Source organism: Sciurus carolinensis, chromosome 8, assembly GCF_902686445.1.
Source record: "Sciurus carolinensis chromosome 8, mSciCar1.2, whole genome shotgun sequence".
Lineage (NCBI taxonomy): Eukaryota > Metazoa > Chordata > Mammalia > Rodentia > Sciuridae > Sciurus > Sciurus carolinensis.
This window is the reverse complement of record NC_062220.1, coordinates 91777282-91803548: the sequence shown is the minus strand read 5'-3', so window position 1 is coordinate 91803548 and position 26267 is coordinate 91777282. Positions and strand designations below refer to the sequence as shown.

General features: G+C 33.6%; 1 protein-coding gene and 1 non-coding gene across 2 annotated transcripts in view; both read right to left on the bottom strand.

Moving 5' to 3' along the window:
- Bbs9 (Bardet-Biedl syndrome 9) overlaps positions 1–26267 on the bottom strand; it is a 441935-nt gene that overhangs the window by 290735 nt on the left and 124933 nt on the right. The window contains 4 exon segments of the mRNA XM_047562524.1: positions 11559–11688; positions 12544–12727; positions 17102–17186; positions 24899–25073. Of these exon segments, the coding sequence (XP_047418480.1) occupies positions 11559–11688; positions 12544–12727; positions 17102–17186; positions 24899–25073 (574 nt within the window).
- Positions 3027–3133, bottom strand: LOC124992063 (U6 spliceosomal RNA). The gene has a single exon (XR_007110060.1). It is a non-coding gene; the product is annotated as a U6 spliceosomal RNA (small nuclear RNA).

Below are 26267 nucleotides of genomic sequence, written 5' to 3'. Positions count from 1 at the left end.
ATATAAGAAATATTTTATAAAAATATTTAATTATTCAAAGAAAAATTTATCTTGTTTTGCACCCCATTTTTTAGTTTTTCTAAAAATGGCAAAATGGTGTATTTACTGAACTAAAATTATCACAAATAACTAGTACCTTTTTCTTTAATTTTTGTGTAGAAAACAGTTATATTTCCATTTCTAACAAAAATATAATAATATGGAAAAATAAATAGAACAAATGCATAATTTTAATGGATCACCTATTAAAAATTAATTAAATTCAACTATAAAGAAATTCTAGTGTTCAATTCTAAGTCAGAAAAATTTCTACACTACTCAAAGAGAAATCTAAAACTTTGACTCTTGTAATTTTTTTCCATAAAACTGTGTAATAAGTTCTAAATTTTGCCTTTTTATATGGTGGTGCTTAGTGTTGGGTAGTTGCAGTGGTGTCAGTTACACAACAAAACAACAGATGGGTTGGAGGGAAGAACAAAGCATTTCCTAACATCTGGAAGCTGCAGAAATTAAAAAAACAGTGAGATGACTTTTTTTAACTACATCCCTCGTTACTCTCAATATGGCTGTGTTTTAATTTTTCATATATTTCTCTTAAATTAAGTACTCTGGATACCCAGTGGCTTGCTCACCCACGCGAGTCCCATGCTACATTCACACAGTATGGGCATAGTGGAAGCTTCAAAAAGTGGAGTATTTTTTTTTCTAACTATAGCCCTTAACAGATACTTTTGCTTGCTTTATCATGTACAAAGTTTTATAAAATGGAAATGCAAACTTTTTAAATTCCAAAATGTTCAAGTTATTGCAAAATTCATTCCTAAATATAATTGCATATGGTCCAAATCAGTAATTTTCCATCCATGAAAATTTTAAAATGTTTGATGATTATGATTTGTACTTACTCATTTAAAACACAAAAGTAACAAGATAGAATAAGATGAAAGGAATTTGCTGTTGGAAATAAATACAAATAAAAGAGAAAAGGTAACATTCTTTTTTTTATTGTAAACAAATGGGATACATGTTGTTTCTCTGTTTATACATGGCGTAAAGGCATACCATTTGTGTAATCATAAATTTACATAGGGTAATGCTGTTTGATTCATTCTGTTATTTTTCCCCTTCCCCCCCACCCCTCCCACCCCTCTTTTCCCTCTATACAGTCCTTCCTTCCTCCATTCTTGCCCCACTCCCTAATCCTAACTCTAACCCTAACACTAACCCCTCCCACCCCCCATTATGTGTCATCATCCACTTATTAGCGATATCATTCGTTCTTTGTTTTTTTGAGATTGGCTTATCTCACTTAGCATGATATTCTCCAATTTCATCCATTTGCCTGCAAATGCCATAATTTTATCATTCTTTATGGCTGAGTAATATTCCATTGTATATATATACCACAGTTTCTTTATCCATTCATCAATTGAAGGACATCTAGGTTGGTTCCACAATCTGGCTATTGTGAACTGAGCAGCTATGAACATTGATGTGGCTGTATCTCTGTAATATGCTGATTGTAAGTCCTTTGGGTATAGGCCTAGGAGTGGGATAGCAGGGTCAAATGGTGGTTCCATTCCAAGTTTTCTAAGGAATCTCCACACTGCTTTCCAGAGTGGCTGCACTAATTTGCAGTCCCACCAGCAATGTATGAGTGTACCTTTCTCCCCACATCGTCGCCAACACCTGTTGTTGCTTGTATTCTTAATAATCGCCATTCTAATTGGGGTGAGATGGAATCTTAGGGTGGTTTTGATTTGCATTTCTCTTATTACTAGAGATGTTGAACATTTTTCCATATGTTTGTTGATTGCTTGTAGATCTTCTGTGAAGTGTCTATTCATTTCCTTAGCCCATTTGTCGATTGGATTATTTGCATTCTTGGTGTAGAGTTTTTGAGTTCTTTATAGATTCTGGAGATTAGTGCTCTATCTGAAGTATGATTGGCAAAGATTTTCTCCCACTCTGTAGGCTCTTTCTTCGCATTGCTGATAGTTTCCTTTGCTGAGAGAAAGCTTTTTAGTTTGAATCTATCCCAGTTATTGATTCTTGCTTTTATTTCTTGTGCTATGGGAATCCTGTTGAGGAAGTCTGGTCCTAAGCCGACATGTTGAAGATCTGGACCTACTTTTTCTTCTATAAGATGCAAGGTCTCTGGTCTGATTCCGAGGTCTTTAATCCATTCTGAGTTTATTTTCGTGCATGGTGAGAGATAGGGGTTTAGTTTCATTCTGTTGCATATGGATTTCCAATTCTCCCAGCACCATTTGTTGAAGAGGCTATCTTTTCTCCATTGCATATTTTTGGCCCCTTTGTCTAGTATGAGAAAATTGTATTTATTTGGGTTTGTGTCCGTGTCCTCTATTCTGTACCATTGATCCACCTTTCTATTTTGGTACCAATACCATGCCATTTTTGTTACTATTGCTTTGTAGTAGAGTTGAAGATCTGATATTGCGATACCCCCTGCTTCACTCTTTCTACTGAGGATTGCTTTAGCTATTCTGGGTTTTTTATTCTTCCAGATGAATTTCATGATTGCTTGCTCTATTTCTGTAAGGTACGTCATTGGGATTTTAATTGGAATTGCATTGAATCTGTATAGCACTTTTGGTAGTATGGCCATTTTGACAATATTAATTCTTCCTATCCAAGAACATGGGAGATCTTTCCATCTTCTGAGGTTTTCTTTAATTTCTTTCTTTAGTGTTCTGTAGTTCTCACTGTAGAGGTCTTTCACCTCTTTTGTGAGATTGATTCCCAAGTATTTTATTTTTTTCGATGCTATTGTGAATGCGGTAGTTTTCCTAATTTCTCTTTCTGAAGATTCATCACTTATGTACAAAAATGCCTTAGATTTATGTGCGTTGATCTTATATCCTGCAACTTTACTGAATTCACTTATGAGATCTAAAAGTTTTCTGGTGGAATTTCCTGGTTCCTCTAAGTATATAATCATATCATCAGCAAATAGGGATAGTTTGAGTTCTTCTTTTCCTATTCGTATCCCTTTAATTTCTTTGAAAAATATGGAACGCTTCATGAATTTGCGTGTCATCCTTGCGCAGGGGCCATGGTAATCTTCTCTGTATCATTCCAATTTTAGTATATGTGCTGCCAAAGCGAGCACAAGGTAACATTCTTAAATGCGGCATCCAAAAGCAAAAGGTAATATTTTTCCTTGTATTTTAACTAATGAATTACTAGAAATTTCTAATTTACAAACCATAACTTTTCCCTCAAATAAAAATGCAAAAGGAAATAGTTTTCTATAGCATTCTTCTTGTTAAAAATAAGAATCTTTTATTTTTCATTTATTCCCAATTATTTATGTTTAAATCTAATACTTCTAAACTATTATAGATTTAAATAAAGAGCCTTGACAGCATCATTAGTTGTCCAAAGACTTGAGTTAAGTTTTAGAATACTTGAGACTTTCTAAAAGATGTTTTAAAACTGTATTCAGGTCCTTCCATTCCTCAGTCCCACACATCAAAAGTAATATATTTTGTTTTAGGCTTCTGTTCTTTGGTTTCTCAGATGTTTACCACTAAGACTTTAAATAAGATACTTCTTGCCAGATAGAATATTGGGTAGCACTAATCTGAATAATAAGCAATTGTGTTAGAGAAGGAAAATGTAAAGAGTATTTTTAGTAGAAACAAAAAGAGCTGGGACTTCTAGCAGTGTAGTGGACGAAATACTCTGAAGGCCTAGCATAGTCTACTTTTCTACCATATAACACTAACCCACTTATGCTGGGATTATTTGTTTATGTGTTTACTTATGAACTGGAGCATATTATTTGATTTCTCTAAGCCCCAGTTTCCTCATCTATAAAATCCAGATGGTACTAATTATAATAATAGTAACTGTTCCAGAAATAATTAAATTTGTCACTATGTGAAAAGTCAGAATACAGCCTGACTATAAATTAACTATTGTCATATGAACTCAAAGAATAGTGTCATGGTGAAATAATATGTTTCTAATTAACCAATAAATATATGTTCATAAAATATCTTCATAACATATACTACATGGCAGATATACAGATATTAAAGTATGCTCACTCTAAAACATGTGAACATTAAAAATAGTTTTTCAATGAAACACAGGGGACACAAGAATAACAAATCTTTCTTTCTATACAAAGCAAAGTTCTTAATCTAGCCAAGGTTTATCAAGATTAAAACAAATTCTAATGAGAACATATTTCATTATATTACATTAATCTAAATTAGATGAATTAATCTTCAATAATGGCATGTTGTCATCTGCTACTTAAAACAAAACACTTTAAACTTTGAAATTGTAAACTTTTCCTCTATGGTTTTAAATATTATACACTCACAAATAATGTGGGTATATGCCTTTTTGCACATCAATAAAGCATGTCATAACTTTTAATTTGATACATTTTAATAGTAAGTTGCATTTTAGCAAACAAAAAACAGCGGATTTTCTCTATGTAAAGGCAGGATAACAAAGTTAAGCACAGTGGTACACACCTGTAATCCCAGCAATTTAGAAAGCTGAGGCAGGAGGATCATAAATTCAAGGCTAGCTTCCAACAACTTAGCGCAGCCTCAGCAACTTAGTGAGACCCTAAGGAACCTGCCACGACTGTGTCTCAAAATAAAGAACAAAAAGGAACGGGATGTAGCTCAGCGGTAAAGTGTTCCTGGTTTAATCCCTATTACTGAAAGAGAGAAGAGAGAAAAAGGGAGAGGGAGAGGGAGGTTTGAGGGAGGGAGAGAGACCACTGAGTATAGTTCTCCATTTCAGAATATGTGGGAGTCAACCTATCTGTTTACAGAGTCTATGGATCCAGAGATCAGATAATTAAGAGTTTAAAGCCTTGTTTTACCAGGTGAGATTTCATTTACTTATACAAGTTTCAAGTTAAAGTTACAAAGAGGCCTTAATGATAGGATTGACTGTATATTTTATTTTTCAACACTTTTTAGTAATTTTGATAAATATTCTATTTTTTTGAAATATAAAAATGCACGATGATTTTCCCACATCTTTTTTTTTTCCAGAAAATGTAAAGAATTAATGAAGGCTTCTAAACTATTAAACCTGCCATGTTAAACGTTTAAAAACTTTTGAATAAGCTACCAATGTAGTTTCTGTTTCTTTTTCTTTTGACAGAATCTATGTTGCCCACTCTGGGGACCCTCCTGCCACAGCATCCTGAGTAACTGGGACTCTCTAAGTGTGTGCCACCACATCCTCACATCTGGCTCCAATGTAGCTCTTTGTTGTTGTTCTAATTGAAAAATGTAGCTCTCTGTTTAATTTCTAATGATGTAATGTTAGCAGTGCATAGCAGGCAATAAATACTGTTATATTTTCCCACATTTCCTTTCAGATAATGATGCTAATTTAAGTCATCCAATATTAGCCTATTCAGTAATATATATACATTACACTCCATAACATTATTTACATACTTTTTTATTTTGTCAACAACTCAGATTTCTGAAATATAGGCCATACGCCAGATAAAAGAATAAAGAACCTAAGCCTATCCAAAGTTCAAAGTTCAAGGCCAGTTTTGAAAAGCCTTGCAAAGACCTTAGCAATATGTAAACCTAAGTTTACCAAAAAATCATTTTTTGCCTTTTTATGTTCTTTAGTAAGCAACTAAGAAAATGTAACCTTTTTCCTCTTGGAAAATAGAGATATATAGGGGGGAAAAGGTAAACTCATTTTGTCTTTAAAACCAGGGAGTCAATTTTCAGTTATCAGAAGGGATCATTATTTGAAGTAAGGAGAGAAGATATAAAATTGCATGTAGTTCCCAGAAAAGATAAAAGCAAAGCCACCAACCTGATCCAAATGATCTCCAGGACCAAAGGGCCAAGAAGGTGTGTGCTTAGTGAAAAGCAAGATCTTTTGTAGTTAATGAAAAGCAAAACACTTTTCCTGCTGGTTACCACTCTATTAACAACTGATTCACCCCTGTTATGGGTGAGTGAATCAACAACCCAAAACATGAGAGCATTTTTCCTACTAGTATGAATTATTTTCTCTGAGACCAAGAGTTTCAATTTCAGAGACATTCACAGCCTCAATGACAGTATAACTAAAGAAATTTTTCCTGTGAAATACATGGTAATAAGTAGAGTTCTATTATTAAAACAATTTATAAAACAAAATCATAAGCACAAATAGCATTCTAAATACAACTCCTTATTTTTAGTTGTACAGTGTTTCTAAAATCTTTGATAGGAAAATTAAACAGATTTACTATGGAATATAACAAAATCAAATAATCTGGAACTGGAATTACTATTATACACCTCATGAGAATAAAAGATGTGGTATTTTACATTACTGCATAAAAAAATGATAGTGAAAACACAAGTTCAAGCAGAAGATTTCTAACTTTCATGAGAATTTTCTGAGAATTACACCCCAACTGACAAATAACAGCAAAGAAGGGAACTTAGTTTATTTATATAATTTATATAATTACCACAAGTCTTTTCAACATAAGTAAAAGTATTAAAGTAGCCATACAACAGCTTATGAAAAGTAGCTCACTAAATGATAGACCATACGTCAATGATGGCTTAGACATGTAACTGTAGGGACAATACAAACCCAACTGTTGTGCTTCTCCAGTACAATCAATCAATATAAAATCTCGAGGTCATTTCATTAAGGACCTTTGATCTCACACAACAGAAATAGATGCATGAAAGTAATGATGAACCTCCAAACTAATGCAACTCATTTTACCCAAAAAAATTCTTCAATGAGATTGATAGAAATAATTCGTCCAAATCACGGTTACTAAGGTAATAACAAGAGGAAGAAAAGAACACTAAATATCACATAATTCTGTTCTTTTGTCCCCCACTACTGATTGTGTTAAGTAAATGGTATCATGCTGCATTAGCAGGCCCACCAAGCCCTAATGAAACCCTTACTTCTGGTGGGGGCCCATAAAAGTCAAGGGTTTTCTTCCCTAATACTTTTGATCATAAACCCAAATTATAAAATCTTATGCTGCTTAAGGCACAAAGTAGGTTTCTTAAAAATGGATTAATCATTACTAATACAGAAAATAAGATATTTTTTACCTCCTAAATAGATCAAAAAGGCAAAACAAAAAAATACAAGAAAATTAACAAGAAAGCAAACAAAGGGGGAAGGAGCTCGATTTCTTAGGAAAAACATAATGGTGGAAACAATGAAATTCAGTAAGCTTAAACAGAGTAAAATGAGCTAAAGTAAACTTAATTTAATTAGAATGTCAAAAGTATCAGTTACAACCAAAAACACAATTTCTAGAAAAATCGCTAAAAGAATGCAAATACAACATTATGACAGGCAAGAGCAAAAGCAAGAAAATAATCATGGTACTGTCAAAACCCACTATGTCAGGTTTCATGGAACTGAAAATTCCTTTTTATACTAGAATTTGGCTATAAGGAACATTGTGCAAAAAGACCAAACAAGAACTGGACAGGGAGGACAGTGGATATTCAATAATTAAAGATTGCAGTATTTGCTGTGAAAAAAAACCAAGAATTCAGCAACCATTTGAGAAATTTATCTTCCTAAAAATTTTGACGTTCTATTTTTTAATTTAAAAAAATCACTTCATTTTTGGCTTGAAGAGAAATTAATTTTGGAAAATAACAGGTAAATTAAACAGATTTACTATGGAGTGAAATTCAGTATTACTCCAGTCTAATTCTCAACTAGATTCATCTCTGCAATTTAAGAATATGATCCTAAGAGTCTTCTGAAATGTATAAAACAATATGACAACAGCCTTCAGAGCAATCCCTCCAATAGTTAACTAAAATAGTCATGAAGGAACAGAGAACAAAGTCACAGGCATAAAAATCACTAAAAAGAGAGAAGGATAATGGCAGGAGGAAAAAGGAACAAATCACAACCCCACAAATTATAAATTCAAAACTTAAAAGGAATTTAGACTAATTACCAAGTAAATGAAGCCAAAAATCCAACTGTCCCTCATACCACACTCCAGCTTTATTTCACCTTAACAAAGGTAGGAAGTTGTTTCATTCTTCCTCCCTAATCTCGACCCTGCCCTAATCTGATTCAGAAACACAGGTTCTATATAAACCAGAAAATTGCGGGCATCTATTAATAACCCCCATAAATGAAGCAACCTATTTTATCCCAACTCACCTGAACATTTCCCACCTCCACAGCTGTTCAGGAAAAAAGTCAGATCACTTTGAATTTTAAAATGCTCTCCTAATCAATGTGATTTTTAAAGAAGTAACATTCTTCCCTCTATGTGTCTCAGTTTTTGTCCTATTTTAAAAAAGGGTTTTCAATTAAAAGATCTTTCTAGCCACCCCATCCCCCTGACGTATGAACACAAACCACAAAGGTTGTTAAATATTTACCAAGCTATGTTGAGCTTTATGATTTTCAGTATGACATGCAAAGGTAGAAAATGAGTGCATGATCTAGTTGGAGAGTTAAGAAAATCAAATTCAGTCACCAACAAAATTATAAATGTGACAGAAATTCAGAGGAGACCATGGCAAGGAGGGAAGACTTACTTATATGACTTGAACTGAGACTCTAAGAAGAAATTCGAAAAGCCAGAGAACAAATGGAAAAACACTCTAGTCAAAAATACTGCATCAATGAAAGCTAAGAGGTAAAATGTGAAACACTAAAGTTAAAATAATCAACTATTAAAAAAATAAAAAAGTGACTATTGTGGACATAGCCTGCAAAGAAAAACACCAAAGTACCAGACCAAATTGTTTATTCTACAAAATAAGCTGCAGTAAGATTTTAAAGCACTATGGCTATTGGCTGCCAGCTAAAGTTTGGAAAGATTCTCATCACTTTGAACTTTTACTCAAATGAACTTCCACTGTTAGATATATTTGATATCACTAGAGAGAATAATGTAACCTATAAATAATGATCTTTATTTGCAGTTTGGGAAACTGACCACAGCAGAGGTAAGATGCTCAGCCAGAATTCCATAGCTACTTCATGCAATAAGAATCAGTAATAGCTAAGAATTTAAAGAGTGTTATCACATTAAGGCCCTCCTGACTCTGTTACCCATATACTGATTTTACATTTCTGTAGTCTAATCCACCAAAAAAAATTAAAATTAAAGAATACTATCTAATCAAGAACAAAGCTTAACTGTAAAATAAGAAGGAAACACAGACTGATTTAGAATTAGCATATAATAAATAAGGTAGAAAGGACTAGGGCTGCCAAGTAGGTGGGAGTAGGAGGAAATAAAGCATCTTAGTTTCTGAGTAAAATGCTGTTATTAAGTATAACTGCATCAACTTGATCGAAAGCCAATATTCCTTATTCATTGAAAAAAATTAAAATAGCAGCAATTTCCTTTATAAATAAACACTTCCAGCCAAGAAAGCTTCCACCAAAAAGGCTTAATCCCAAAGGTAATAAAAAGCAGGAGGGAAGTTATTTCAGTGCTTCTAATTTCAAATAACTTCTAAATATAAACATGTTATAGTTAAGTAATAATTACTTCTAAGATTCCAATAACAGCTACCATAAAATTTTTTCAAAAATAATCTAATCTTATCCTTTTAAAGTATATTAAAAATAATCAGATGTAACTTTCCTGTGTTCATATATGAATACACCATCAGGGTAACTCACCATCATGTACACCACAAAAATTGGAAGTTATACTCCATGTATATATGATTATGTCAAAATACATTCTACTGTCATGTATAACCAAAAAGAATAATTAAAAAAATAAAAGCCAAAAAATAATAAAGTATACTAAAAATAAGATAAATCTTCAATTGAATAATTAGAATTTATTATTCCATATTAATGTTATATTATATATTAATATTTATTATATACTAACAATTAACATATAATATGTTGATTATATCAATTCCCTTACAAATACAGGTACCTAAAATACTATGTGGCATGCTACAGTTGAACATAAACAACATTATACACACTATATAGAAATTTAATTTCTTACTTACAATAACTTGCTATTAGTATACTCTTTATTTGTAAATTACAAGCGAACCAGAAACTATACATTTATGACACATCTGCTAAGTCATATCTCTATACTTCCCTAGGTAAGGTAAAAGGTGGCTCTTGAAAGTCCTGCACATAATATATATGTAAAATAACTATTTCAACTAAATGTTCTCAATAAAGTATTTCTTGCCATCACTCTTCCATGCCCAAAATATACCTCCAAACCACAATGACTTTTAAGTTTTTAAAGATATTGGCTCCTAAAGAGCATGGAGATTATAAGCCAAGATGGGCCACAGACCCACCAGTGTGGATCTGTCTTCTTGCACCTGAGCTGTCATTTGTGGGGCCAAAGAGAACAGTTCTTGGATGAATATATGGACTGCTGTAAGAATTACTCTCCCAGAAGAGAAATACCTGATGTTGCCCTGCTGGCAAGATGTTTTTCCTGTTCTAAATCCTTCTAAGTAAATCTAATACAAAATGTCTGTTGAGTCTGTTTAGTTAAACTTAAAAAGACCATCTGGTGGACATTGTAAAAGCCAATTTCAAAATTTTAAATTATTCCTCAGATACAGAAAAACCATTATTCCTGTTAAGTACACAGCAATTATAACTTTAATATAGTCCTTACTCAAAAACATAAGGAAACAACTTCTTTTTAAAATATTCAATGTTTTCAAATCACTGTTATTATTTTCCAATATGCAGGCTTTAGGATAAGCATTAACACAAATATGAATACCCTCTCACTGAGTTTCAACAGTAATATTACAAAGCCAACCCTTTATGTGAGGGGATAACTCATCCTGATCAGATACTATATGCATCACTGAAGAATTCTACATATGGTTTTTGAAATGCACAATAAAATTTTCTAAATAAGCAGAAGTGAGTACCAGCAATCTATGAAGCTTTAGACAAGGTTGTGTCTTGTCACAGATCAGAAGATCCTTGTCAGGATCTTGCCTTTTATAATAATGACCTTGAAAAATTACTCACTGAAAAACAACATTTTACTTCTCTCATTTCTGATAAATTTTGTAACTTTGATGTTAAGATAGATTTTGTTTTTCATTTTTAAATGCAAAACAGTATACTGTATTTCTTAAAATCTAAACTGTTTAATCACATGACATTAGCAGTTATGTATAATTTAACATAATAAAATTCAGGCTTATGAACACTGTCAGTAAATGATTTCTAGATGATACCCATTCAGTACTATAAAAAGAAATCCTTTATTTTAAAGGAAATACATTTTAAAGAAAATTATCAGGCAAACCATCTTCTTGGTATCTCAACATCTTTCTTTAATTTATAAGGGGCTTTTTTTTTAGAAATTCTAAATGAGAATAATGGTGCTAATTAAGTTTTTTTCATTCTTTTTCAATAAAAGTTAAATTTTAAATTATTTCGATTACTGACATTCACACTACAATGTCACTTGTCATTTTTTAATGAAATCATTTCCCATTATTTCATAAAATTTCTACGGAATTTCTTAAAATTTAATAAAATTATCTTAAATCACTTACTGAAAACAGCCCACTCTTACTGCCACAGGAACGTGCGGAAGTTGAGTGGCCCACTTCAGTGTCACATCCTGATAAACATGCAACATATTTTTATGGTTTCCAATCAAAGTATTTACTGTTCCTTCAGAAACTGCAGGTTGAAGATACATAAAGAGAATACTAAGAAAACGGTCATTTGAAACACTATATTATATTTCTTTCAGAGAATTTAAGACACATTAATTCTAATAGCTTGATTTTAGTGAATAATGGTTTTAAATAATAAAAAATATTATTTTCAACTTCAAGGTACCAATATAAAAAAAAGTCAATTTACAGACTTGGAAACTATACATAATGACCAACATGTTTACATTTCATCTAAAAAGTATGAATTTTCCAGGCACAGTGGCACTTGCCTGTAATCCCAGCAGCTGGGGAGGTTGAGGCAGGAGGTTCACAACTTTAAAGCCAGCTTCAGCAATTTAGCAAGGCCTTGAGCAACTTAGCAAGACCTTGTCTCAAAATTTAAAAATAAACAAATTTTTTAAAAGGGATAGGGATGTGTCTCAGTGGTTAAGCAACCCTGATTCAATCCCTGGCACAAAAATAAATAAATTAAATGAATTTCATTAACATTTAACACATTTAGGCTAATGATTTACTGGGTATTCACTATGGATAAGTCATTCTATTATATGTTACTACTGTTTATAAAACACTCCAACGTTCTCTTGGAAGCATCTTTAAGAGTGACATTATGGAAAGCACTAATGTATGCTAGAGGCCAATTCTATAAGTCATTTTGTACAAAATAAAATGACTGACAAAACCAAATGTGTGTTTTATATCAAACTTCTTTTCAAACTTTGAAAGTTAAAATTTCCATTACATGTTCAGTACAGAACTATTTTCCAAGATGTTTAAAATATGAGTGTGGCTTTTTCTGATATATACAACATAACCTTTGCATATGGAAAAGATAAAAGAAAATCTTTCTACACACCTGAGCAATATGGGAGAAAACAACTTGGGCTACAATCAAGCTTCTTCATGAATCGAATTTGTCCATTTTCCTTAAGACAAAAAAAGTTTCTCTCACCCAGAACAAAAACAGAAGATGTTGACTGATTGAAAGAGACAATACATATATCAAGGGCTTGCTCGCCAATATTTAGAGCCCAATCCACCTGCAAAGCAAAACACACAATCAGGTTAGTTGCTAAAAACAGAACTTTTCAGTCATTTTCATATCAATACAAACTAAGAAACTGCTTTACATCAAAGCAGAATATAAAGACAGGCTAGTCTTCATTTATTTCAGGGGTTTGTTTTTTATCACCAGATTTTGGTACTTTACAGACTCTAGTAGGTTTTTTAAAATATTTTCTTAGCTGTATGGGGACACAATACCATTTTTTTAATTTATTTATGTTTATGTGGTGCTGAGGATTGAACCCAGTGCCTCACAAGTGCCAGGCAAGCACTTTACCACTGAGCCTCAACCCCAGGCCTCGAGCAGGTATTGCATCATCTCTTACCAGATGATATTAGCTATTTGGTGGCTCAAAAATACTCATTAAAAAGCTATCTTCTTCCCTGAAAAACTTCTATAAGAAAGCTATTGTGCCCTGTTGGAACTGAAACACTGTTCATTTGTCTATATGCTGCTAACCAAACCAAGTCACACGGCCAAGCCCAAAGACCAAGGACAGGGAAGTATACTCTGTTCATGATCAGACCATGGCCAGGATGTGAATTTAGGAGCAGGAAAAGGGGAATAGGACAGTTAGGGTCTAAAACACATATTTCACTTAAAGATATTAATTGTCCAAGATGTCAGAACCTGGAATTCAAAACCTAAATCTATTGGATCCAATGTCCATGTTGTTTTAATAAATATTTTTGTACTTTATTGTTTTAATTCTGATACAGTAGAATAAATTATTCTTTATTACTCAAAAAAGAAAGAACGCTAGCTATTGTGCTATCACTGGAGGAGGAAGGGATGAGAAAAGGTAAATAAAAGGTTAATAAGTGGGTATTAAGTTACAGTTTGATAGGAATAAGAAGTTCTGCTGTACTAGTACACAGTAGGGTGATAGAGATTTCCATAATGCACTGTATATTTCAAAAGGCTAGAAAAAAAGGATTTTAAAAGTTATCATCACATACAAATGATAAATGTTTGAGGATATGTATGTTTTAACCTTATTTAAACATTACTCGGTGTATACCTGCATTGAACATCATGTAGTATCCCAAAAATATGCATAATTTTTGTTTTTATGTATCAGTTTAAATCAATTTAATTTTTTTAAAAAACCATGGTGTTTACTTTGCAAATCAAGAATGATCCATAAAACATACAATTGTTATTATTATTGTTTTAAATTTAGTACTTTGCTATAAATATAACTTCAAAATTTAATAGTATGCAGATATATAAAGAGCAGTCACCAAGATATTACAGTAGTGTAGATAGGATCCTCTGCACACAGGAACTATTCTAGAGTGTTTCAGCAACATGTCAATGTTCAATAAATGCTTCCTAAAATAATGAAGGAATGAATGTACAATGAACATATAAAAGATTTTTAGAATTCATCTTCCAAGTAATTAATATCTCTAAATCAAGAAGATGCAAAAGAGCAATGACATCCCATTTTGAAAAACATTGGCTGGCATATATCACCTATGGGAAGGACAGTGAGATGGCTTACACACACAAAAAACAATCTGAACAGAGGAACTAAATCTGCCCTCTAAGTTAGGATATAATCAATTGACAAAGAATCAAAAAAAAAAAAAAGAGATGAAAAGTCACATTAAAGATGCAGATGGATTTCTGGCTATCAAGACATGACCAGGTATTAATCTACCTACATTAGGCATTAAAATATACGAAGCAAATATGAAATCCAAATGGGGCTTGTCAGAAGGACAAATACTGCCAGCGTGTACATAAGAACAATCAATAGAACGGAGATGGCAAAGTGAACATAGGTAGATGAATCAGGCTATCTTAAGGTAAATTAAAATTGAACACAGGGGCTGGGGAGATAGCTCAGTCGGTAGAGTGCTTGCCTTGTAAGCACAAAGTCCTGGGTTCGATCCCCAGCACCCAAAAAAAAAAAAAAAAAAAAAAAATTGAACACAAAGATATCATTACTATTTGGTTCAAGTATAGCTTACCTTTATGTAAATTCCACTGAACATGAGGCAGTCCCACGGCTGTTAAATTTCTCAATACATTTTAATAGGCTAGCATTCTAGCATTTTTTGTCAATGGTTATAACTCGGGCAAATATGTGCCTGACTCTGAGATATGATTCATTTAGAATGAACAGGCAAATCAAGTTCCTAAGGCCATAGTTTGAGATATAGCCCACTAAATACTTTAAATTTACCAGGTACTGTCACTCTCTCTAACTTCCCTTTAGGGAAATTCATCATATTCTAAATGAATGAGTCTCTTAAAATATAGAAATTTACTAAGGATGGTAATAAAAGTGTTCTTCCACTTCCAACCAACATGGAAGAATTTACCATCCCACCTGAAACAACCACAAAAGAGAAAATATGTGAAACAACTGTCTGCGAAGCATCAGACAGGAAAAGACAGTGATCCCTTAAAGAGAAAATATATGCAGTAAGTAGTACAATAGCTCCAGCTTTGAAGGAGTTTTCAGGCTAGTGCACGAGGAAAGGAAACCCAGGAAGAGACTTTCGGACTCCCTGAATTTTGGATATGGACACTCAGTCCAGAAAACCCAAGACAGTTAGGAGTTCACAAGACAGCATACCAAAGAAAAGAAAATCATGTAGAGACAGAATTCTGAAGAGTGGTAGAGTCCCCCTCAAATATTCAACTGAGTACTTATCAGTACATTCATGCAAGGAAACTACCCAAGGTCAAGGAAAAAGCCACCTGAAAGGACTAGATGTAACAGTAAGCAGCATTCACACAGAGAATTAAACACTGCCTATGCCTTCCAGCCAGGCTGGAAACCTTATAATTCTGAGGAAATTCAGTAGAGTGCTCAGAAGGATCTTGCCTAAGGAAGGGGAAATAAGTAGCCCTAGAATAAACACTGCTCTGGTCACACCTAATAAGTCTTAAAAACAACACTCCAAAAGATCAAACTGTTTTCAAGTAACTTAACTGTACCCCAGGGCTAAGCTCAAGAACAGTTTTAATAATACAAAAATATTTAGTACCCACCAAGGTAAAATCTACTATATCTGGCATTTTATAAAAAAAATTTCTTTAGTTACCAACCATGAAAAAAAGAAAACATAAAAATGTGTTCTACACAGAAGAGATAAATAAATCAACTGAAACTGATCCAAACCTGATACAGGTATTATAATTTAAAAAAAGACATTAAAACAAGTATTATAACTGTATTCTATATCTCCAAAGTTATGTAGAGGCATAGAAGATATACAAACATACAGTAAAGATGAAAACTATAACAAATGAGAATTAATACCACATTAGACATTGTAGGAAAAATGATTACTGTTCCTGGAAATAGCAACAGAAATTCTCCCAGGGGCTAGGGATGTGGCTTACCACTAGAGCGTTTGTCTGACATGCATAAGGCCCTAGGTTAGATCCCTATCACTTGGGGGGGGGGGGGGCGCGAGGCTGACATTTAAAAAGAAAAAGAAATTTTCCCAAATTAAATAGCAAGAATAAAGAAAAATTTTTTAAAAAAATTTTAGTTCTTGATAGACCTTCATTTTATTTATTTATATGTGGTGCTAAGAATCAAACCCAGTGTCTCATACATGCTAGGCAAGTACTCTACCACTGAGCCACAACCCCAGCCCAAGAATTTTGTTCTTAATGGGATATAGTTCAGTTGTAGAGTGAGACCCTGGGTTTAACCTCTAGCATTGCTAAACAAATAAATAAATAAAATGAAAATCTGCAGCTGTAGAACAACTACAAGTACCTACCTATATGTGTAATTGGAGTTCCCAATGGAAAGAAGAGAGAGATAACACAGAAACAAATATTTGAAGAATTAATGGCCAAAAAAACAAAGAATTCACAGATGGAAGAAGCCCAACAACTCCTAAGTTAGGAAGAGAGGAAGGGAGAAAGGAAAGAGGGAAGACATGCAGGCAGCCATTATAATCTAAGGGCTTAAAATACGTGATAATATGAAAATTACACCCAAGAAAAAAGGCATTATAAACAGAGGAATATAATGTACATAAATGTGCTCATTAAAGAAGTTTTCTTATTTTTTATTTTACTAGTTCATAATCACTTCAGTTAAATGTGTCCCCATTTAGACATCTATATTTCTAGTGATACAGCTCCATAATCTGATTTATTATAGCTATGACTAGGCATATGCCTCCATTATTCAAAAGTAGCCAACTAAATTCTTAGGTCATTAATGTAACTGTACACAGAAAAGAGAAATGGTTAAAGTTTTTTTTTTTTTTTAAGTTTTCTTCCCAGGAATTCTTGCTCTTAACAAACATCTGTGATTAGATATGGCATTTCTATAATTTTTTATATATATTTTTTTAAAAGGCCTTACAACTAGTCTTTTTCCAGAACCAAGTTTTTGCTGTTCAGTCTCCTGCCTTTTATCTGCATCTGTTGCGAAAGCAAGTACTTGGTACCTGTGTGAAAGAGATGGAAAAATTATTAGTGAATTTAAAATTTAAAAAGCACAAATTATTTTAAACCTGAAGGGCAATAATCCATAAACATTACAAACGACTCTTTCTTAAGTTTTAAAAACTAAAAAATTTGCAATTGAATTTTTATTGAATTATGTCATAAAATGAAGTTATGCAAAACTGTCACAATAAAGAAATTATAACCAATATTCCAATTATTCAACATTGGGAAAACCACTCTGTCAACTATCAAAGCACTTTCATTAGACCTCTGTGTGACAAACAACATGCAAGAAAGACCTAGCACCAACCCACCAGACAGAAGTTACTATAAATAATGCAAAGGAGTTAGATGTACTAGAAATTATTAATACATAATCTATGGAACCAAGAGGAACTAAATTTACTCCCCAGGTAATCTGCTTACTCACTGTGAGTGAATTTTGGCAAATTAATCACTTTGTGCCTTTGCTTAATGAAATTAATAATCTCTAACTTAAACGATAGTAAAAAGAACTAAAAATAAGTTATTAAAAAGTATCCAGTACAGTATCTGGTCTAAACACACTGAGTAGTCCTTACCCAAAATGTTTAGAACCAGATGTATTTCAGCTTTTGGAGATTTTTGGATTTTGGAATATCTGCACAGACTTTACCAACTGAGCATCCCTACTCCAAAAATCCAAATTTCAAAATGCTTCAAAATCCAAACCTTTTTGAGTAATAAGTCAGCACTCAAAAAGTTTCAGGTATTAAAGCATTTCAGATTTTAAATTTTCAGATTAAGGATGCTCAACCTGTATTAGATGTCCAGTTATTGATTATGAATTGACAGACAGACAGATACAGATCTACATATAGAGATCTGTATTACATACCACTCATTTGGTATGAAATAGGTTCCCAGTGATGGTCATTATGAATATTATGACCTCCTAAAAGTATTTTATAGCTTCTATCTCAATAGTTACTACTAGCCTATACCATTCTTAAAAACAACTTATAAATAGCATTCAATTTAGAAATAATTTAGTCAATCAAATTTAGATTCCTTTAATTCCCATTAATTAATGGTAGAATAGTAATCCTACTCTGAAAGAAGAAACTTCAAGCTAACACTCCTTTCCTTTCTATTGATTCAAAGCTCCTTTGTCGTCCCTCCATAGCTAAGAGGAAAACTGAGAATAAATATATTCAGAAACCTCATATTTTCTAAGAGCTTTAGATGTCTGAGAATAAAACCCAGGGACTTGAATGAATACAATGTGGAATATCTAAATAAGCACTGAAATATACAGTGTTATACCAGGGTCACCTACTGCAATAGTTTGGATATGTAACCCCCAAAAGCATGTGTTAAAAGCTTAACCCCCAAGCAACAGTGATGGGAGGGGGAGCCAAGTGGAAGATGTTTAGGTTATGAGGGTTCCACTCTCATAAAGCGAGTAAAGTTCGTCATTAAAGGACTTGAGGCTATAAGATCTATCTCTAGCTCCCTCTTTTGCTTGCTGTTTTGCCCTCCCACCAAGAGGTGATGCAGCAAGAGCACCTTCTTGACCTTGGACTTCCCTGCCTCCAGAATTATAAGAAATTAATCCTGTTCTTTATAAATCATCCAATCTGGATATTCTGTTATTGTGGCACAAAAAAAACCAGACATCTATAGATTGATTCAACCATTCTATCTTAATCAGAAATAATTCATTTCTAAAAATCAGATTTCAGTAGAAGGTAAAATAACTATAAGGTAGACTTTGCAAATCATAGAAACTGATGAGAAACTTACAATAGCCTATTTTAAAAACAAGTTTATAGTTATTATGAAAGCTCAGTGTTAATGAATTTCATTCATTCCATAAACATACAGAAGAAAACTAATACAGGTATTAACAATGGAAAATACTACTACCTGATCTATACTCAGTAGGGGCTCCCAAACTAGTTGTGGGAATTCATAGTCAACTAAGTATAACTCAAGAGTTCCCTGAGCTAATAGGTGTGCACACAGTATCAATGGAGTAGGGTAGCAGAAACACGGATTGGGGTTTAGGAGATATGCTCGCAGTATAGGTTTTAAAGAACAAGTAAAAATTTATCACGCTGGCAAAGAGAAAAAAGCATTATGATGAAGCAAACAGCACATGTAAAAGCATGCAGCAGAGAAAGAAACATGAAAGGCCATGGCAGAAGTTTAAGAGGTGCATAGCAGGGAGAAATGAGTCATGGGAAATGAGACAAAAAAGGTAGGAGGGGAAAGATCCTTGTAAAACCATGCTAAAAAATTTCACAGGCAGCTGCAGCAAATGTTTCTGTACCATCTCAGACTGACCATCAAAATCCCAAAGACTCCAAAAGTACCAAATAATTAGACCTCACATTCCAAGTCTCCAAACAGAAATGTTTTTTCTATTTCTAGTTCATAATAACAGAAACAGTAGGCTCTGGTGACTAGAACATTACCCCAGAACTGTTCCCGCTATAGATCTAACGCCAGGCAATTAATTACAAAGGCCGTTTATTTCCTGCAGACACCAGCCTACCTGAGGATGATATGGTTATTAATGAGATTGTTGCTAAAATCCAAAGCTCCTTGAGCTGTTTGAAGCTTCTTACATAACTACAAAGGGTGATTATTTCATCTGAGGAATAAGTGAACCCCTAAAGTGGCCTCATTAACATCAAAACAGCAGGCAGAGACATAGCCGAAATTGACTCCTGATTTCCAAATCCAGACTATTTCACTTCCTGGAAGACAACTCAAAAGAGTATTTTATTACTTAAACATAACTGACAATAAGTTTAGATGATGACAAACTTATAATAGCATCTGTTTTATGGTTCTTCCTTAACTCCTCTTAACTGTGACCAATAATGTACATGAAAATCTATTTTCAAAACCAAACAAATCCAAGCAGACTTGGAAAGTCTGAAATAAAGAAAATACCTGATTCGTTTTTTTCTTACCACTCAAGTGTTCAGTGATATAAGCTAAAGAATGAAATTCTCTTGTTGAGACTGCTGAAAGGATAATCAGGCCCCATGCAATAAGATTTTATGAAAGAGTGTCAGACAGGTTTCTCAGAACAGAAAGGTGCTAATCACAAATACAGCAACTCCAGGTGAATGGCAGTACTTTCTGACCTAATGCTTAACCAGTCCTATGGAGCACCAATGACAAATGCAACCATATAATTTAGTGCTCTTCCATATCACATCATAAAAACAGCAGCAAGTAACTAAAATATGGATTGACGTGTCACAGAGCACCAAAGTAAACCCTCTGAAATCATTTATTTTCAAATGAAACATAGTTGTCACCTCAAAGAGTACCAGGTGATTTTAGAACCTCAATATTTAACCTGGAGAACTTTATTAGAAATGGAAACTCTGCATACAAAGCATTATTATGTTCATTTCAATAAAACATTCTTGATTATGCCAGGGAGAACCATTTTCATTGAAAGATGCCAGTAACAAAACAGAAGCTTTCGTTACACACTTCACTCCTTCATGGAATTGTTGTTAAACACCTACCCCTCAGCAACGTATGATGCACTTCAGGGGATGCAAAATTCCTTGCCATACAGAAACACTGAGCCCAATCAAGGAGAAAAACAAAGGGGCAAATATTTAGTATCAGTGAAAGCATGCAGCACGTCAAAGCTGGGACATGTCAGTATGGTACAGAAGGCAATATATTGCACTGGGCACAAAATTGATGATTTTAGGCAATTTTGTATCTAGGAGATGAAAAAAAAGTTTAGTTGAACCAGTCAACTTTAAAAGTCCCTTCCAAATCCAGCTATTTCAAAGCACTGTGGTACAGGCCTCCTCAGCAAAGCTCTGCTATAGCCGGTATCACAATGCACTGAAATAGCTGATGGACTTGCTGCCTCCAACACTGGTTTGAATACTGCTTGAAGACAAGAGAAAGGTCTTATTTAACTTTTCATTTCTAGTACCTTGCACAGTGTGTGGCACAGAGAAGGTTCTTGAAAAATATTGGATGACTGAACAACTAAATAAATGAACTAAATTATTCAGTCACAGAACAGATGTTTAAGACATTTCTGCTCTCAAGGATCTGACAATATAAGACTTACTCTGGAATATGTCTGTATGATACAGACAGCAATATATGATATTGGGCAAAAAAAAAAATCAATATTTTTAGGCAATTTTATACCTAGGAGATGAAAAAAAGAGTAGTTGAACCAGTTAACTTTAAAAAGCCCCTTCCAAATCTGAAAGTCTACATCACAGAGGTAAAATAGGCTGGATTATAAAAAGCATTGAATGTCAATACAATTGTCCTTTGGTATTCATGAGGAACTATTTCCAGGAGCTCCCCCCCCCCACTCCTCACCTCTGTGGATTCCCAAATCTGCAAATACTCAAAGTTCTTACATAAAGTGGCACAGTATTTGCCTATAACCTACACACATCCTCCTGTATACTTTTGTTTTTCTTTGTGGTGCTGGGGATCAAACCCAGGGCCTTATGCATGCCAGACAAGCACTCTACCACTGAGCTACATCCCCATGTACTTTAAATCATATGCTGACTGCTTATAATACCTAATGCCATGTAAAATTCTATGTAAATAGTTGTTATGCTGTATTGTTTAGGGAATCATGGCCCCAAAAAGTCCATATTTGTTCAGAATAAACAATTTTTTTCAAATACTTTCAATCCAAGATTGGTCGAATCCATGGTTGTAGAACCCATGGATTACATAGGACCAGCTATCCAAAAAAAATTATATTTTTTAATAGAAATGAAGCTTACTGTAGACTCAAGTAATTTAAAAGCACAGATATAAGAAAGACCATTCAGAGACTAGAAGAAGGAGGGAAAAACAGAAATCCAAGTGAAATTATAAAGTCTTGAACCAATGAGAATGGGAATAAGAGAATTAAAGGTAGAATGGGCAGTGTTCACTGACTAAATAATTCTGACAGGCAAAGGAAGGGAAAAGAGAATAAAAGAGGATTCAAAGTTTGAACACACAGGACAAGGGAACAATACCAAAGCCCTTTCCCCTAGTCCATAAATAATAAACAAATAATTCTCTCACTTCAAAAGAAAAATCACAATCAAAGTGTGTCCTGAACTAGAATCACTGCAAATATGTATTTATAATGATGATTTCTGGAGCTTATCCCCAAAACAAAATCTAAGGTACTGGGGAAGATGGATCTATAAATGCTCATTATACATTCTGAAACAGACTGCCCCAGAGATTCTTATGCACACTAAAGTTTGAGACCCAAAGCTCATATCAGTTCCTGTTTGAACATGACTGAGCAGAGTTTAAAGTAATTAAACATCAATATGAAAAATGAAAATGAATTATATCTTAAAAGCCAATTCTATTAGCTGATTATATTCTATTAACAGATAATAGATAAAGTGAAGCCTCAAAAGAACAAACCTATAGTTTTCATGATTTCTCCCATCCTAAATTACACCAGTGATTATTATTGAATTTAACCTATTAAACTTGAGCATATAAGTACAAGGAAGGACTTAATGTTCTAAAACCTCTCAATTGTCATTTAATGATAATCACATCTCATTCATTTTTACCACTATAAAAAGTCTCATAATGGATAAAGTGTGCATTTTTAGTACTAGATGGAGATGAAAATAATAAATTGGTATGTTGGAGAATTTCCACAGGTAAAACAATGTAGGCTTCTGTGAGATTAAGCACACACATTAACAGTAAACAAATCTATATACCATTTCCTCATCCAGTCACTCCTGGAGTTATTACCAAATTCCTATGTACATATTTCAAAGAATAAGTAATGAAGCATTCAAATCTTTGCATTGTGACCCTGGCATAGCACTACTTGGCAGTAGGTGAGGAGCAGAAACTAAGTGGAAAGCTGAAAAGCAGATCTCCTCAATCTTGCTTAAATTTTGGTAGGCCTGAGTAAATGACATAGATATTTCTCTCAACCTCTCAAGATATAATAATATTTTATTTATTATCTGTAGCCACAATTCACTCCTTTCTTTTAGATAAGAGATATGGTAGTGGGGTGGGGAGGGAAGTAAAAAAATAACAGAATAAATCAAACAACATTATCCTATGTAAAATTATGATTACACAAATGGTATGCCTTTACTCCATGTACAGAGAAACAACATGTATCCCATTTGTTTACAATAAAAAAAATACAAAAAAAAAGAGATATGGTAGTTACAGAAGGAAAAAATATGACCTGATGATACACTACCTGCATCAACTTGTGCGTAGTCACAAACATTTGCTTATTTTCAGGGTTTTAAACCCAAGGTGCCCTGACAATTATTCACAGAGGGTAAACTGCCATTTATGAAAGGGAAACTGCATTAACTCACAATAAATGCAATATCAACACTTGAAGACAAAAATTTTACAGTTATCTGCTAATGAATTTATATTTCCTTACCTTGGGAAAAATCAGGTCCTATAACAATGTGCTATTTAGATATTTAAATTTCTAAATGTTGCCATCACAAAGATAACAATATAATAACTGAAGTTTTAAAATCCATCAGGTTATTTCTTTTCCCATCCTAAATTTCTACCTTCTTTTCCCCAATCTTTCTACCAACAAAAAGTCTTAACTTTTATTGAAATGTAGCTGGTGGAGAAGAAAACGTTCTCTCTCAAATACAATTTACCGAGATCAATAAGAATTTCTAGCAAAAAGTATAAACTAATTTCTTTTCTTTTCTTTTCCTTTTCTTTCTTTCTTTTTTTTCTTTTTTTTTTTTTTAATACTAGAGATTGAACCCAGAAGCACTTTACCACTGAGTTACATCTTCAGTACTTTTTATTTTTTACTTGAGACAGAATCTTGCTAAGTTGCTGAGGCTGGCCTCAGACTTACAATCTTTGTAACTTAGACTCCTGAGTCACTGAGATTACAGGCATATACCACCATGCCCAGATGTAAGCTGATCATTTTCATAGTTCACCTTTATTCGCAATAGTTTTTTTAATTATTAACAGTCATAACAATACTTAAATATCTTGCCAGTATTTTTCCAATGTCATTTACATTCTTTTTTTGTTATAAAATAATTTCATGCATGCATCTTCATGTCTGGTGTTTTTCATTCAACATTGTTTTATTATCTGATTCAGGGAATAGTCACAGTAACTTTTGAGCATTTTCTACAGGGTGGCAACCTGACATCCATTTAATCCTTTTAACAACCTTGTCAAAATGAGCATTATTACCTCCTTTACAGGCTGGATAAGGACGCTGATCACCAACAGCTATGAGCAGAATAATTGAGACTTCAGGACTAGGGTTGTGGCTCAGTGGTAGAGTGCTTGACTAGCACACATGAGGCACTGGGTTCGATTCTCAGCACAACATATAAATAAGTAACAACTAAAAAAATATTTTTTTTAAAAAAAGTGAGACTTAATACCACAAATCACTGCACTACACTGCCTTTCAAATATTTTATAATAGTGATATGCTCTAAGTCAGCACGACTACATTTTATCAAGAAACTAGTCTGTTTTTCATTTGTAATCTTCAGGCTCTTTGTGGAAAAGAATTAATCAGCAACAAACACACCAATAAAATTATGATTTCAGGGGCTGGGATCATGGCCCAGTGATAGAGCACTTGGGTTCAATCCTCAGCAGCACCACAAACATACATACATAAATATTTCAAATATTTAATATACAAACATACTTGTAACTTTCCACTTGTCTGCAGGAAGAGACAGTAATGAAGGAATCTGTACGGGAACTATAAGCAAGAGGGCCAGGCAGAAGAGAACCAGGCAGAAATCTCCCAAAAGCATAGCTCTCCTGCTCAAACACCATCAGCATCCCATCCACAGACTGGATACAAATTAAATCTCGACCTAAAGAAGAATTAGAAGAAATTAGATAACCTACTATTTTTGTAAGTATACTGTTTACTTTATCAGTATCTGCCACAAAAAAAAAATATATATATATATATGTGCTAATTTTTTACCAAGGGGCAACTGCATGGTACCTTAAATTTTAAATCACAAACAAATGAAGTTATCAGGTTACTGATATTAATATACGTACATTTCCCAATTTTTACATTATTTAGAAGATGTCTATAATTTTAAGTACATTTATTCTAATTCACTACATGCTAAAATCTCCTACCTTGAAATAATCCCTAAGAATAATTGTGACTCTAAGATTCATTTTTTCCAAATCCAGAAATAAAACAAAAACTCTTGTTCATGGTGATACATATGTTAATTAGCTTAATTTGATAATTACTTCACAATATATACATATATCAAAACCTCACATTGTGCACCTTGATATATAATTTTTATTTGTTGAAAATACCTCAATAAAGCTAAAAAAAAAAAAAGGTATCAAAGAGATAAAATGTTAGTGTCCCTAACACTGTATAGTACATATAAAGAAAACAATAGGTCTTTTGGGGCTGCGAGTCTGCTGGGTAGGAGGGTGTCCTCTGAAATGTTTCAGCTTCCCGGAGTAGCAGCAGTATGGCTCCACATGGCATCTTGTGGACAGTTATATGCCAAAGGAATGAGTACAGAGGTACTAGATAGAACAGAAGTAGAAATGGTGGAGTCTGATTTGTTTGGGCCAGCTTTATTTTTCTATTACTGGACATACATTTTGATCTGGATGGTGTGACTGCGTCCAGTTTGGAGACCTTTTTAAATAAAGGTACAAAGAATCACCTTGGGAAGCAGTGTGTAAGAAGTTGTAAGCAAAGGCAGGAGTGAAGCTGGGCAAGGTTTTTATATGCCTGTAATCCCATCTTCATTAGCCTGAGGCATGACCATTGCCTGAGCCCAGGAGTCGGTGGGTCAGCCGAAGCAATATAGTTGCCTCACGATTGGAAAAGTGCAGGTGTGTGAAATCCTGAGATCTTTAAGGGCTTTTGTGGCACCTGCAGGCACATCACAATCCTTAGAAAGGCAGCTGGAATGGATTCTCTTGGGATAGAAGATTGAATGCGTCATCACTTCAGTTTCTGAAAGTTTTTGGGGCTGAGGGTTGTACCCATGAAGTGTATTTCAAGTAGGATGGGGAAG